We start from the raw sequence: 15,425 nt of genomic DNA, 5'->3' as shown, positions 1-15,425 counted from the left end.
TTTATATTATATATACTGTTCTTCCTGCCTGGAAACTGGAGATTGTCCATAGCAACCAAAACCGTCCCTTTACATCAAAAGCGGTTTTAGACCAGCTAGAAAACAGCGATAATAAATCACTTGCAGAATTGACCGATAGTGATTTGTGGGGAAATTCGTCATCAAACACTGAAAGTAATGACAGCGACAATTCTGCAACTGAGAAAACTTCAGTGTTTTTGATTTGATTACATTATTGCATAATAATTATTATTATTATATTATTATTTGTTATAATACTTTATAGTTATTTATTATATAATAATTTATGATTTTGTGTTTCAAACTTTATCATACCGGGGGGTCTACTAGAGTCTCGTTTGGACAGACTTAAGTGTGTTATTCCTAAGCCCTTGTACACACAGTCGGACATTCCGACGGGAAATGTCCGATCGGAACCGTGTTGTCGGATAATCCGACTGTGTGTGGGCTCCATCGGACTGTTTCCGTCGGAATATCCGACGGACAAAGTTTTAGAGCTGGGCTATAAAACTTTCCGACAACATGATCCGATCGGACTTTGTCTGATTGTGTGTAGAGAATTCCGATCGGACAAAGTGCCACGCATGTTCAGATCAAATTCCTAGACCAAAGCTATTGGCTACTAGCCTGAACGTAGTCCCGTCGTAACGAAATAGCGTTGTCACGTTACATACGATCGGATTTTCCGACAACTTTGTCCGACCGTGTGTATGCAACACAAGTTTCGGACAAAATCCATCGGACAAAATCCAACGGATTTTGTTGTCGGAATGTCCAACCCTGTGTACAAGGGCTTAGAATTACAGGCCTTCAATATAAAATGCCAAATTTCCATGCAAAACATTGTACCGCTTTGAGCATCAAAAATCTGAAATAATCATACCGCCAGGGAGGTTAAACATTAAGCCCGTATACGGGCAGAATGTTGGGAGACATTTACCGGTGCAAAAAAATACTCGCCAACATTCCGGCCATTTCTATGTCAGTCTGTCTGACAGAAACCAGTCGGCTGGCCAGCTTCAGTCAGACGTGCATGCTGGAAAACTAGCAGTCAACCGAGGGCTCAGGGCTCTGAGTTAATGGCAAAGTGGGCTGATTGGAGTATTCTGGCGGGGGAGCCGTCCCCCATCAGAACACAACAGCTCAGTGGGAGAGATCACTGGACTAACCTAGCATGCTTAGTACAGCGGCTCCCGACTGGAGCTGTCAATTTCTTTTCATGCAAAAAAAAAACAACTGTAGTGTGTACCAGGCTTTAGGCTTGACTTACTAGTTTCCCTATACAAAAGTTTAAAATCAAATGTAATCAGCCAGGTGTGGTTACATACCAGCATTTAATCACTTAACCTACAGAAGATTTAACCCCTTCCTTAGGCCTTTTTATGCGATACTGCTCGGCATTACTTTAACTGACAATTGCGACACTGTACCCACATATAATATATGTCCTTTTTTTTCCCCACAAATAGAGCTTTCTTTTGGTGATATTTAATCACCTGCATTTTTTCTTTTTGCACTGTAGACAAAAAAAGACAGACAATTAAAAAAAAATGTATTTACTGTCTGCTATAAAACATATCCAATTAAAAAAAATTGAAAAAAATCAAATGTCTTTATAAATTTAGGTCGATATGTATTCTAGTACATATTTTTGGTAAAAAAAATTCCAATAAGCGTATATTGATTGGTTTCCGCAAAAGTTTATTTATTTTTTATTTATTTTCTTATTCTTTACTAGTAATGGTGGCAATCAGCAACTTTTAGTGGGACTGCGATATTGCGATGGGCATTCTGACACTAACTGACACTTTTGACACTTTTTGGGCACCAGTGACACTAACATGGTGATCGGTGCTAAACATATGCAGTGTCACTGTACTATTGACACTGGCTGGGAAGGGCTTAACATCAGGGGCAATCAAAAGGTTAACTATGTACCTTACCAGTGTTTATGCGAACTGTGCTTTTACTAGGGGAAGAGATGTAGTTTGTGCAGGGACACGAACTCCACCCCCCATACCCGTCAGAACGGTGATCTGCCTTGTTTAGACTTGATCACAGTTCTGTGTCTCTGCTTGACGATTGTCAGATGCCGGAGGACATCGAGTACCCAGCACCCGCCAATGGATGTGTATAATCACAGCCGCCAGTGGCGTGAATGCGCACGCCCTATCCGGAAGTGCGAGATTGCGCATATACTATATACCCAATCCAGCGTACAGCTGCCACCCTGTAGCAGCAAAACAAACTGCTGTAGGGTGGATGGCAAACGGTTAAAGTTAGAAAAGTTTCAAAAGCTCTCTACTTCTTTCAGTCTTCTCAGCAAATGAAAGATAAAGGTACACAGAGGTTAAGAGTTGATGTTTTATTCTTTTATAGGTGGGCATTGATTGCTTGGACTGCAATCGTATTCTCATTCATTTCATAATAGTATCCACTCCAGAAGAAATATTGTACAAAATAGAAAAAAGACTTTGTGGTTAACAACAGCTAGTTCTGGCTACTTTGTTAGAAACCGGCCTTTCAGTAAAAACAAGCAACATTGATAAAATATTATATAATGGAAACTGCCTAAACAAAGAATTCTCATTGATGGTCTTAGCAACCAACTTTTTCCAATTTTATATTCTCAACACACAAGCTAGAACCCAATTGCAAACCAAAACAGTTTCACTCCTGAATTTTGATCATAAGCCACAATTCTAAACAATTCTGATCAGAAAAACAGAATGTACTTTGTACTTAAAGTGGTTGTAAACTCTGTGAAGCCTCATACACACTATCAGATTTTCAGATCTGCTGATTTTTTCCTTCAGATTTAGCAAAATCATATAATATGAGGTCAAACCTTAGAAGGTTCAATTTGTATGCAATCAGGCAGGCCCTTGCACTACATGGTTTTGGTAAATTTGAAGACAAAAATCAGCAGAAAATCTGATATTGTATATGGGGCTTTACACAGCTTATACCTACAGGCAAGCCTATAATAAGGCTTTCCTGTAGGTGCTGTGAATATCTCCTGAACTTGTTTCTCCTAAACACAGTTTAGGAGATATTAAGAGTGCATGCAGCCAATAACATCATCGGCATATGAACTCTGGCTTACAGTGCCCGACCGTCAGAGCCTGTGTCCCAGGAACAGTGGCTCCTGAACGCATGCGTGGGCATGACATCATCGCTCCCCTGGACACTCATGTAGCCATCGATGCATACTAGCAGATTATGAAATTGGCTTGCAGGGTCGTCCCCCTGTCAGAACGCAACAGCTCAGTGGGGGGGATTGCTGAATTAACCTTGCATGGTTAGTACAGCAGCACTGAGTGGAGCCATCCGGGTTGCACACAAGAATCTGTTAGCCCTTGTACACACGGTCGGAGAATCCGTCGGAATGTGTCCTATCGGACCGTGTCGTTGGATAATCCGACTGTGTGTGGTATGCATCGGACTGATTCCGTCGGAATATCCGTCGGACCCAATTTTCCAACATGTTGGAAATATTTCCCGACCAACTGGGCCGATCGGCCATACTCGGATCATGTGTAGAGAATTTTGATCGGACCAAGTGCCACGCATGCTCAGATCAAATTCCTACATCAAAGCTATTGGCTACTAGCCTGAATGTAGTCCCATCGTAATGAAATTACGTCATCACGTTCTGAAAGATCGGATTTTTTCGCCAACTTTGTCCGACCGTGTGTATGCAACAGTTTCGGACAAGATCCGACGGACAAAATCCGACGGGCAAAATCCTACGGATTTGGTTGTGGAAATCTCCGACCGTGTGTACAGGGGCTTACTGTTTTCCAGGCTTTAGGAAGATGCATTATGTCCCCTAAAAATTGCTGAATGAGCTTCATTCATTCTTTCTTTACTAAAATAGACCAGCCTTGAGTTACAGCTATACTGTATTATTTGCTAGCCAAAACATAGCCCTGTGCTTAGGTCACAACTGGAATGTTTACAAACTAACTCAAGGTTTTATTGCCCTCTGTGTCCTTGTTTGTGAGATGTTGCCTTACCCCTTATCCTGGTGACTAAAGAGGTAGTATGATTTCCCCAGTCTGCCTGTAAAGTGGTGCCTCTGTCTCATGTGTTTTACTGTGCCTCAGCAAAATTACATTTCTAAAGGTAAAAAATGTAATTTAAAACTACTAGCAGCTGTAATATATTGCTGGCTCCTGGCAATGAAGATAAAAAATCGAGGAAGGAATTGGTGTGGTTTCCCCCCCCCCCCTCAGTCCATACCAGGCCCTTCGGGGAAGTCCACGCCAAAATGTAAAAAAGAAAATAAAAAATGGTGTGGGGTCCCCCCCAAAGTCCATACCAGACCCTTATCTGAGCAAGCAACCTGGCAGGCCAGGAAAGGGCAGGTTTAAGCGAGCGCCCCCCCCACCTCCTGAACCATACCAGGCCACTTGCCCTCAACATGAGGAGGGTGCTTTGGGGTCCCCCCCAAAGCACCTTGTCCCCATATTGATGGGGAAAAGGGCCTCATCCCCACAACCCTGGCCATTGGTTGTGGGGGTCTGTGGGTGGGGGGCTTATCAGAATCTGGAAGCATAATTTTAAAAGGGGGTCCCCGTATCCCACCGCCCCTATGGGTAGGGGTACATTGAAAAAAGTGTCAAAAAGTAAAAATCATAATACACCGTTTTTGACAAGTCCTTTATTAAAAGTAAAAATAAAAAAAAGTGTTCCATGATGTCCATCCATCTTCAATCCCGGTGCTGATGGACACAAAAAGTAGAAAAAAAAAAAACGAAAATACTCTGCCTCCATGGGAGACGTCCCACTGCCTGCTGTCTTTTTACTGTGACAACTATTATATAGGCAAGAGAGGGGCCACCCGCTGATGTAACCAGATGACCTCGCCCCCCTCTGATGGCACACGATGTCAGAAGGGGCAAGATTACTTGGTTATGTCACTGGGTGGTCCCGCCCTTGCATATATAACAGCTGTCACAACAAAAAGACAGCAATCGCTGGGACGCCTTCACCAGAGGAGGAGTATTTTCTTTTTTTTTTAACTATTTATCGGGTTCATTTGCGCTGTGATTGAAGATGGATGACATTGCGGGACCCTTTTTCCTTTTTCTTTTTTCATAAAGGAATTTAAAAAAACTGTGTATTGTGGTTTTTACTTTTTGACACTTTTTTTGGAGAATTGGTAGTGGCACAATGTACCCTTACCCATTCAGATGGGGGGGCTGGATCTGGGGGCTTCCAGATTCTGATAAGCCCCTTGCCTGCAGACCCCCACAGCCACCAGGCCAGGGTTGTGGAGACGAGGCCATTGTTTCCATCAACATGGGGACAAGGTGCTTTGAGGGTCTGGTATGGATTTTGGGCGGACCCCACGCCAATTTTTTTTAACTTTTGGCGTGGAGTTCCCCTTAAAATCTATGCCAGACCCAAAGGGCCCAGTATGGATTTTGGGGGGACCCCACTCTGTTTTTTTTTTTTTTGGTGTGGAGTTCCCCTTAAAATCTATACCAGACCTAAGGGGTCTGGTGTGGACTGCGGGGGGGGGGGACCCATGGTTCCCCTTAACCACTTCTATACACTGTATTAACTGTATTATATACTGTACACTGCCTGCACTGTATATATAGTCTACACTACACTGACTACACTGTATATATATATATATATATATATATATATATATATATATATATATATATATACTAAACTCCCTGCACGCCACTAACTAACCTGCCTCTAGCTAACTTCTCTCAATCATAAATACAATATATACGGCCACTGTGTAAGCAGCCTTATATAGTGTGGGGCATGGACTTAGGACTTAGCCCCCTGAGTCATTTTAGGCTAAAGGCACTCTGCCTTTGGCCAATTATGGCTCTCAGAGCAGAGCATGCTGTGATTGGTAGGTGCAGGTCAGGTGAATGCTTTGGCCATTTATCAGACATCAATGCACAGTGATATCGCAGTGCATTATTGGGCATTCCACGTTGCTTGAATTTGCCGCGAACGCCCCATAAGGTTTGGGATTAGCCGAACATCCGAACACCCGATGTTTGAGTCATTCAACTCGAACATCTGGCTCATCCCTAGTGATCACAGGGCAACTTTAGGCAGCAGCATTGTCAATATGGGGGGAGGGGAGTGTTATATGGACTAGCAGATTTGAATAGACTTACAAATTAAAGCTGAACTCCAGCTCACAATTTATAAGCAATTACAACTGCTGGGATAAAGTTTTTCCTGCTGGGATAAAGTTTTTCCTGCTGGGATAAAGTTTTTCCTGCTGGGATAAAGTTTTTCCTGCTGGGATAAAGTTTTTGCATAAATAAAAGTAGATCATGATAAGCACTCATGTCAGTGGTAAATGGTTTGTCTCACCCCTGTTCTTTTGAAAAACACAGACGTACTGGTCAATAACTGGGGAATGAAAGCCTGAAAAAGAAACCTAATGCAGCCATCACATATAGCAATTGGTAAAATGCCAATTAATAAATATTTGCTTTTGGGTTTAATACAACTTTATGTTCTATTAAGGTTAGAAAGGTTGCTCTTATTTCCAGTGACCACATAGGAGAGGGTAGATCTCTCCAATACCTACAGAAAGAGCAATATAAATCTGACACAGAAGTTCTAACCCTTTCCCATACTGTCCAAAATGAAATTTTTTGCAGTATTCTTTTTTTGCGTTTTCGAATAATGTACTAAGCATGCAAAAACCATTTTTTTTTTATTGCTGTCTGTGTCTCCAGTGGGAAGACTGCCCCCTCTTTTAACCCTTGTTGCTACCAAAACAGGAAATGTAAGGACGTCTTCCAATAGAGACGTCTTTCTGGTGTCCCTGTTGTTTCTGGTACTGATCATAACTGAGAAGAGACTTGGATAAGCTGAGCAACACCTTCAACATTACAAAACTAGTCAAGTTGAATGTGATTAACTTCTACTAGATACTAACCCATAACAATGATGAGATGCTTGGTTTAATAATAATCTGGTTTGGGAGGTGAGTAAGATTGGGCTTAGGCACAGCTACAGTATCCCTCATTACAATCTCTTGCAAAGTACTTTTAACATATATTTCATTTTCTAAAGTTTACCTAAACAATATGTTTCTAACAGCTTGTCTTTGGTGGCGATTACCAGTACTTTCTTCTCAGGTTTACAAAATAAAAGCTTAAAGTGGTTGTAAACCCTTACAAACCACTTTGACCTACAGGTAAGCCTAGATTAAGGCTTACCTGTAGGTCCAAGAAATATCTCCTAAACCTATACGGTTTAGGAGATATTTGCCCGAATGCAGGCACCGCTGTCTACGGCGCGCAGGCGCACTGAGCGCGGCATCGTCAATGACGAAGATGCCGCGCGTGTCGGCTCCCATGCGCATGCGTGGGAGTGACGTCATCACGGCTTCGCCAAATGACAGTGGCGGAGCTGCGAGACCCCACCGAGAAGATTGATGCGCCAGACTACAGGGGACAGCGGTGACATCGCTGGCTCCTGTGTCAGGTAAGGGACACATAATGGATTACTATGCGATGCATAGTAGTCCATTATGCTTTGCCTTTGCAGGGAATGAAAGAGGAAGTAATCTCATCAGGGTTTACTTCCTCATTAAACTAAGATGTTTTTTAGTTAACATAGTTGTGGTGCTGCCTGGATGTTTGTAAACCATGAACCTGTTAACAGCCAGTAAGAACTTGAAATGCTGTCCCATAGTTACATATATACAGCCCTAGCCAAAAGTTTTGAGAATGACACAAATATAAATTTTCACAAAGTCTGCTGCCTCAGTTTTTATAATGGCAATTTGCATATACTACAGAATGTTATGAAGAGTAATCAGATTAATTGTAATTAATTGCAAATTCCCTCTTTGCCATGAAAAATAACTTAATCCCCCCAAAAAATATTTGCACTGCATTTGTGAAGACTTCAGGGTACCCAAGAAAGTCCAGTAAGTGCCAGCATTGTCTCCTACAGTTGATTCAGCTGTGGGATTGGGGCACCACCATTGCGGAGCGTGATTAGGAATGGAGGCAGGCAGGTGTGAGTGCATCTACACGCACAGTGAGGAGAAGACTTTTGGAAGATGGTCTGGTGTCAGGAAGGACAGCAAAGAAGCCACTTATCTCCAGGAAAAAACATCAGTGCCAGACTGCTATTCTGCAAAAGGTACAGGGATCGGACTGCTGAGGACTGGAGTACAGTAAAGTAATTTTTGGGGCATTTTTGGATCATCTGGAAAAAAAACTTGTCCAGAGAAGAAAAGGTGAGCGCTACCAATAGTCCTGTGTCATGCCAACAGTAAAGTACCCTGAGATCATGCATGTGTGGGGTTGCTTCTCCACCAAGGGAGTGGGCTCACTTACAATTTTGCCTAAAAACACAGCAATGAATAAATAATGGTACAAAAACATCCACCGAGAGCAACTTCTCCCAATCATCCAAGAACAGTTTGGTGACGAACAATGGCTTTTCCAGCATAATGGAGCACCTTGCCATAAGGCAAACATGATAACTAAGTGGCTTGGGGAACAAAAATTTTGGTCCATGGCCAGGAAACTCCCCAGGCCTTAATCCCATTGAGAACTTGTGGTTAATTCTCAAGAGGCAGGTGAACAAAAAAAACCCCACAAATTTGGACAAACTCCAACCATTTATTATGCAAGAATGGGCTGCCATCAGTCAGGATGTGGCCCAGAAGTAGATTGACAGCATGGCAGGTCGAATTGCAGAGGTCTAGAAAAAGAAGGGACAACACTGCAAATATTGACTCTTAACTTAATGTAATTGTCAATAAAAGCCTTTGGCACTTATGGAATGCTTGTAATTATACTTCAGTATACCATAGTAACATCTGACAAACAGATCTAAAAACACTGAAGCAGCAGACTTTGTGAAAATGTATATTTGTGTCATTCTCAAAACTTTTGCCCACGGCTGTAGGTCAATGAACTAGGTTATTTTAAAGCCTAAGTGCAGCCAAAATCAAAAACAGAAAAATGACTACAGCTTCTATGATTGGAAGAGGATCTACCAGGGGAAGGAGCTATCAATCATTCACCTGTCCTCCATTCTTGAATTCTGTCCCATTCATAGAAGCTGTAGTACAGCATCTATGAATAGCAGAGCTGAATGTAAAGGGCGTGCATAGTCAGGGACAGGAGGAACAGGATGGAGGAAGATCACTACTAACAGCAGAATAATCAGCCCAAGGGACACATCCTACTGACTGGAAGTCATGTCCGTTGTGCTGATTTTTCTGTTTTTGATTTTGGCTGCACATAGGCTTTAATGGTATGTTCTATAAAAAGCTAGTAATCAAATCATGCCCAGGCCCCAGTGCAAGCCCATTTCTTGCTGCCCACACTGCCACCACTTGAAACACGTATTTATCATACTTAAAGTGGAAGTAAACTCCCCTATCGTTTTCAGCCAAGGAAGCTGCCATCTTTGCCTGTTTAATCTTCAACTGCTATGGTGCTGCACATGTGATTCGTTATGACACCAGCCATTGGATGGTTTGATAGTTTGGCTGAGAGCGCAGCCAATGTACAGTTAGCATTCCCGGCATGCCTTTTTTTTTTAACTGTTTAAATCGATGGGTTTACTTCCACTTTAACATGCTGAGGAGAATGGTACTAGTAATATACAGTTGCTTCACAGCAAAGCTAAACAAAAAACAATTTTGGGTCATCAGATTGCTTGATCAAGCAGGGGCTCAATAAGAAGAAAATGACTTGCCCAGCTCTGCTTTGGAGTATATCACCTGCCGCTTTCTGCTAGATATAGTTCCATCATATAATAATGAGAAACTAGGTTCCCACTAGAAACTACTCATCTAATCACTGGCATGGCAATGATTACCTAATTTTAATCTGATAAATATTCTTAGGGGGGAAAAAAGGTAGAGATGGCCAACCACTGGCTGTACCTGAATAATAATTCTCCCCATTGACAACGAACATGTGTCTAAGCCCCTTGGAGAGGGCTTGGTTTCCTGTTCTGTAAGAAAAGGGGACTCTCAGTTACCATTTTCTTATAAGATGCAGTTGGCTTGTCTAAATAACTCTTTCTTCATGTCTCAAATATAAGTTCATGTCAAAAAAGTTGTTACCCTTAAGTTATATTTTGAGATTTATGGTATCTCAGATATGATTTGGGTTAATGAGAGTTCTTTGACCATGAGTGAAAGCTTTACCCCAACAGAGAACATGTGTCTAAGCCCCTGGAGAGGGCTTGGTTTCCTGTTTTGTAAGAAAAAAGGACATCTTTTAGCCCTTGTATACGCGGTCGGACATTCCGACGGAAAATGTCCAATCGGACCGCGTTGTCGGATAATCCGACTGTGTGTGGGCTCCATCGGACTGTTTCCGTCGGAATATCCGACAGACAAAGTTTAAGAGCTGGGCTATAAAACTTTACGACAACATGATCCGATTGGACGTTGTCCGATTGTGTGTAGAGCATTCCGATCGGACAAAGTGCCACGCATGCTCAGATCAAATTCCTAGACCAAAGCTATTGGCTACTAGCGTGAACGTAGTCCCGTCGTAATGAAATAATGTCGTCACGTTACGTACGATTGGATTTTCCGACAACTTTGTCCAACCGTGTTTATGCAACACAAGTTTCGGACAAAATCCGTTGGACAAAATCTGACGGATTTTGTTGTCGGAATGTCCGACCGCGTGTACAAGGGCTAAGACTCTCAGTTACCTTTTTTTGTAAGATGCAGCTGGCTTGTGTAAATAACTCTTTTTTCATGTCTCTAATATAAGTTCAAGTCAAAGAAGTGTTTGTGGCCATAATTACAGTACTCTTTCACCTGATAATATGTGATTTTGTGTTCATCACAAGGGGCAAAATGATGACCAGAAAAAAAAAAGTTCTAGATTAATGTTATTTTTGTATTCATTTGTTTTGTCTGACAATGTTGACTAGCTATTGATAGCTTTTAATGAGGCTTAAAGTGAACCAGTGCTTCATTTTAATTTTGTAAAGATCCTGCCTAACAGTATACTATAAACGATGGCCATTATTACTTTATTGACCAGGGAAACCTTTTCTGTGCCCCCCATAACTGAGATTCCTTTTATTACTGTAGCTTGATTTTTATTGACTTTACAGCTGACATCTTTCTGCCCAATAAGAATGCCCTTTTTGGCCACCGAGTTGATCTCATTGCAAATGGGAATAACAACAATGTATCCATGAAGTCAGGGAAAGCCAGTCTACAGTAATTATGTGAAGTCTGGTATCTGCTCTCAGGTGGGGATTTACTTAAAATTTTAACCAGTTTCAGACCACCCTAAAGCAGATTTACTGCTACAGGGTGGCCCTCCTCTGCAGGATCACATATATATTTGTGATTCTGCACTTCCGCCTGCAGGGGGCGTGCACACACTGCCATCGGACTGTTTTTGCTGTGATCATCCACAGCAGAAGCTGATCTGTGAATGCCGGGCACTGGATGTTTGCCAGACACCTGCCAATCGTCAATAAAACACACAGAACAGGGATCTGTCTTTGTAAACAAGGCAGAGTTCCATTCTGACAGGGGGAAAGGATGGATTTTATGTTTCTGCAAAGCAAGGAATAAAATCCATCACATTACTTAGTAAAGGCAGCACACATATGTCACAAAAACACTGTTTAGGCACACAGTTAACCCTTTGATTGCTCTAGATGTTTAACCCCTTCCCAGCCAATGGCATTAGTACTGTCACAGTGCATATTTTTCGCACTGATCACTGTATTAGAGTCACCGGTTCCCTTAAAGTGTCAAAAGTGTCATTTAGTGTCTGATTTTCTACCCAATGTTGCAGTCCTACTATAAGTCGCTGATCATCACCATTACTAGTATAAAAGAAATAGATACCATAGTTTGTAGATGCTATAACATTCACGCAAACCAATCAATATATGCTTATTGTGATTTTTTTTTTTAAAGAAATGTAGCATATTGTTCCTAAATTTATGAAGAAATTCTATTTTTTAAATTTGTTTATTGGATATGTTTTAGAGCAGAAAGTATATATATATATATATATATATATATATATATATATATATATATATATATATATATATTATATAAAATATATAAATAAAATAATATGTATATATTAAATATATTATATATATATATATATATATATATATATATATATATATATATATATTTCAAAATTGTCGGCCTTTTTTTGTTTTGTTTTTTGCACAACAAATAAAAGGCATAGAGGTGATCAAATACCACCAAAAGAAAGCTCTATTTGTTAAAAAAAATTATATACATTTTGATGTATCGCAAAAAAATGGCCTAGTCAGGAAGTGGGGTACATTTTCCAGAGGTCAAGTGGTTAAAATGTACTACAGAGTCACTGCCAGCTACTCAGCCACTTTTTTTTTTTACTTTTAAAGCTCATTTGACTGCTTGTTAAAAATATGTAAATATTGGCATTTGTCATTAGCCTGGTCATATATTCACATTAAGCCAATTTTTGACATTTGCACTTGGAAAACATGTCCTAAAAACTGCAACTAAGATCTATGTTAAAAATCACTAAAAGTATTCATTAAACAGTTCAACCAAAATCATTTCAAATTATTGTAACAACAATGGTGGGTTTTTGTCACACAAGTGGTGGAACTTGCAAGGTATATATAGTATCTGAGTAAAGTACAAACAAATGGTGTTAAGGTATCCAATGACATATTGTCTAGAAGAAAATATTGCCACACAATCCAACAAGCCAAATGTGCATGTGTATGCTCTGTGCGGATATCCTTTGTGGCATTCCCCCAAGAAAATAAATAACAGAAATCAATTCTTCCCCTGAGATCTGTCTGCTTAGGGATGCCTGCACAGATCTTGTGAGTCCATAGGCATATATATTTGCATATTTGGGCAGCACAGTGGTGTAGTGGTTAGCACTCTCACCTAGCAGTAAGAAGGGTCGCTGGTTCAAATCCCAACCATGACACTACTTGCCTGGAGTTTGCATGTTCTCCCTGTGCATGCGTGGGTTTCCTCCCACAATCCAAAGACATGCAGGTAGGTTAATTGTCTTCTGTCCAAAATTGGCCCTAGTATATGAATGGGGACCTTGGATTGTGGGCTCCTTGAGGGTAGGGACCGATGTGAGTGTGCAATGCACAGGGATAGGGACAATTGTAGACACTCACTCAGGTTGAACTGGATGGACTGGTGTCTTTATTCAACCTTACTAACTATGAATATAATTGTCCCAAAGCAATGATTATCAGCCAGATTAGATAACTTTTGTCTATGGGTACCTTTACACAAGACAACCACAAATTAAAACACTTCACAATACTAACAAGTGACAAAACACGACACAACCAACACACAGGATTAAGAGATGCCATACTCGGTCTTTGATGAAGCAGGCGGTACAGTGGTGTCTGCAGTGGAAGAAGCCAGCTCAGGAGCTTTCCCACTAGCCACAGCGGCAGAAGAAGAAGTTCCAAGAGCTGCAAAAACATCCTTTGCAAGGTCAATTTCTGGAGTCTTGAAGGTCCCCCCATCAATTTGAAAGTCCTCACCCTGGGAGGGATTTGTGTTGCTGACAGAAGCTGCCTCATTCTTAGTAGCCTCCGTTGGACTTTTCACTGTGTTGGTCTGTGCTGCTTCTTTTTCTGGACTTTTGGTACCTGATGGTTCCTGCTTCCCTTTTTCAGGAGTGGCTGGGGGACTAGTGGTACTTGGTGGAACCGGAGCTGAAGGTCTGGTTACTGCTTTTGGAGGCTCGGCTACAGTGGTTGCAGCGGTAGGGTTTAGGACTCCCCCTGGACTGGCTACAGTAGTAGATGGGTTGTTAGTAGATGGGGTATCACTGAGATCTACTAAAGGAGCCACTTTTGGAGAAGCTGCAGCTGGAGGTAAGGGTGCCTCTGTTTTAGAAGGCGTTGCCTGACTGGACTGAACTGAGTTTGAGTCAGGAGCAGATGTGGGTGGTGGGGCTGTGCTAGATGTGAGAGTGGTGGTCTCACTCGTGGGACTGTTTTGTGCAGTTGCAAAGGTTTCAGTAATAGTGTCAGAGTTAGTTGTGACGGTGGTAACAGATGGCAGCATATCCTCAACAGTAGCTGTGGTGTCAGCTGGATGCCTGCAAGAAGCATAGGGCAAAGAAAGAGAGAGGGAAGAGAGAGAGAGAGAAAGAGAGAGAAAGAGAGAACAGACAATGAAGGAAACGAGTGACAGCAACAAAGTAATACACACACGCACATTTGTTTACAGGAAGGGTAACGTTAGACCATTTACTGGATTAAGACAGGTACACAGTTGTTAATAACCATGCTGGACAAAGAAAAGGTGGAAAAAAGAAATGTATAGATTTTTTTAGGGTTAGTAAAGCAGTGTAGATGTCTTCTATCCCGCATATGTTTGTAAGGCCTGTTAATCTAATTTCACAAAGAGATGATCTCTTAAATGAAATCGTTTATGGTATACGGGTTAAATAGGAGCACAATGTTGTGCTTTTAAACATTAAATCTGGCATTTTTTGTTCAAAATTTAAGTATGACAAACATGTTATAGAAACAATTTCACTCTGTCTTAGCCCTTGTACACACGGTCGGAGGTTCCAACGGAATGTGTCCGATCAGACCGTTTTGTCGGATATTCCGACAGTGTGTGGTCTCCATCGGACTGTTTCCGTCTGAGTATCCGACGGACCAAGTTTTCCAACTTGTTGGTAAAATTTTCCGACAAAATGCTCCGATCGGACATACTCCGATTATGTGTAGAGAATTCCGATCGGACAAAGTGCCACGGATGCTCAGATCAAATTCCTACATCAAAGCTATTGGCTACTAGCCTGAACGTAGTCCCATCGTAATGAAATAATGTCATCACATTCTGAAAAATCGGATTTTCCAACAACTTTGTCCGGCCGTGTGTATGCAACAGTTTCGGACAAAATCCGATGGACAAAATTCGACGGATTTGGTTGTTGGAATGTCCGACTGTGTGTACAAGGGCTTAGTCTTGGGTCTATCAGTGTTTACACCCAAAGAGACCCCAGTTTTTCTAATTGAATCTTATGTAAAACATGGGTAAAAGTTGTGTGAATTTTGAGTGGAAACAATGATAAATTGACCTCTAAAGATTAACCCTTGTGGGCAATTATAATCCATTGCTACTGAGAGACTTAAACACTTAATGGCTTCATTTCCAGTAAGCGGTTAAAGTGGAAGTAAACTTCTATCTTTTGCTTTTACCCATAGGTAAGCCTATAATAAGGCTTACCTATAGGTAGTGTAAATATCTCCTAAACATTCATAAGACATTACATGCTCTCAATGGCATCACTGGCGAATGCGTTCTGAAGGAACGGCCACCCGTGCCGCTGCTGTGCTGTAAACAGCGGCTCCTGCAAGCATGCAAAGTCCTAGCA

General features: G+C 41.4%; 1 protein-coding gene across 9 annotated transcripts in view; it reads right to left on the bottom strand.

The window, feature by feature from the left end:
• NCAM1 (neural cell adhesion molecule 1) overlaps window positions 1-15,425 on the bottom strand; it is a 503,899-nt gene that overhangs the window by 2,257 nt on the left and 486,217 nt on the right. For 5 of the 9 annotated variants that reach the window (XM_077458119.1, XM_077458120.1, XM_077458122.1 and 2 more), the window contains one exon: window positions 13,398-14,135. The exons of the other annotated variants lie outside the window; for them this stretch is intronic. In XM_077458119.1, coding sequence (XP_077314245.1) covers window positions 13,398-14,135 — 738 coding nt within the window. The remainder of the gene's footprint in view (window positions 1-13,397; window positions 14,136-15,425) is intronic. 9 annotated transcript variants of the gene reach the window in all.

Source organism: Lithobates pipiens, unplaced genomic scaffold, assembly GCF_037356315.1.
Source record: "Lithobates pipiens isolate NorthernLeopardFrog02 unplaced genomic scaffold, aLitPip1_a1.2 Scaffold_27, whole genome shotgun sequence".
NCBI classification, from domain to species: domain Eukaryota; kingdom Metazoa; phylum Chordata; class Amphibia; order Anura; family Ranidae; genus Lithobates; species Lithobates pipiens.
This window is presented reverse-complemented; position numbering and strand designations above follow the sequence as displayed.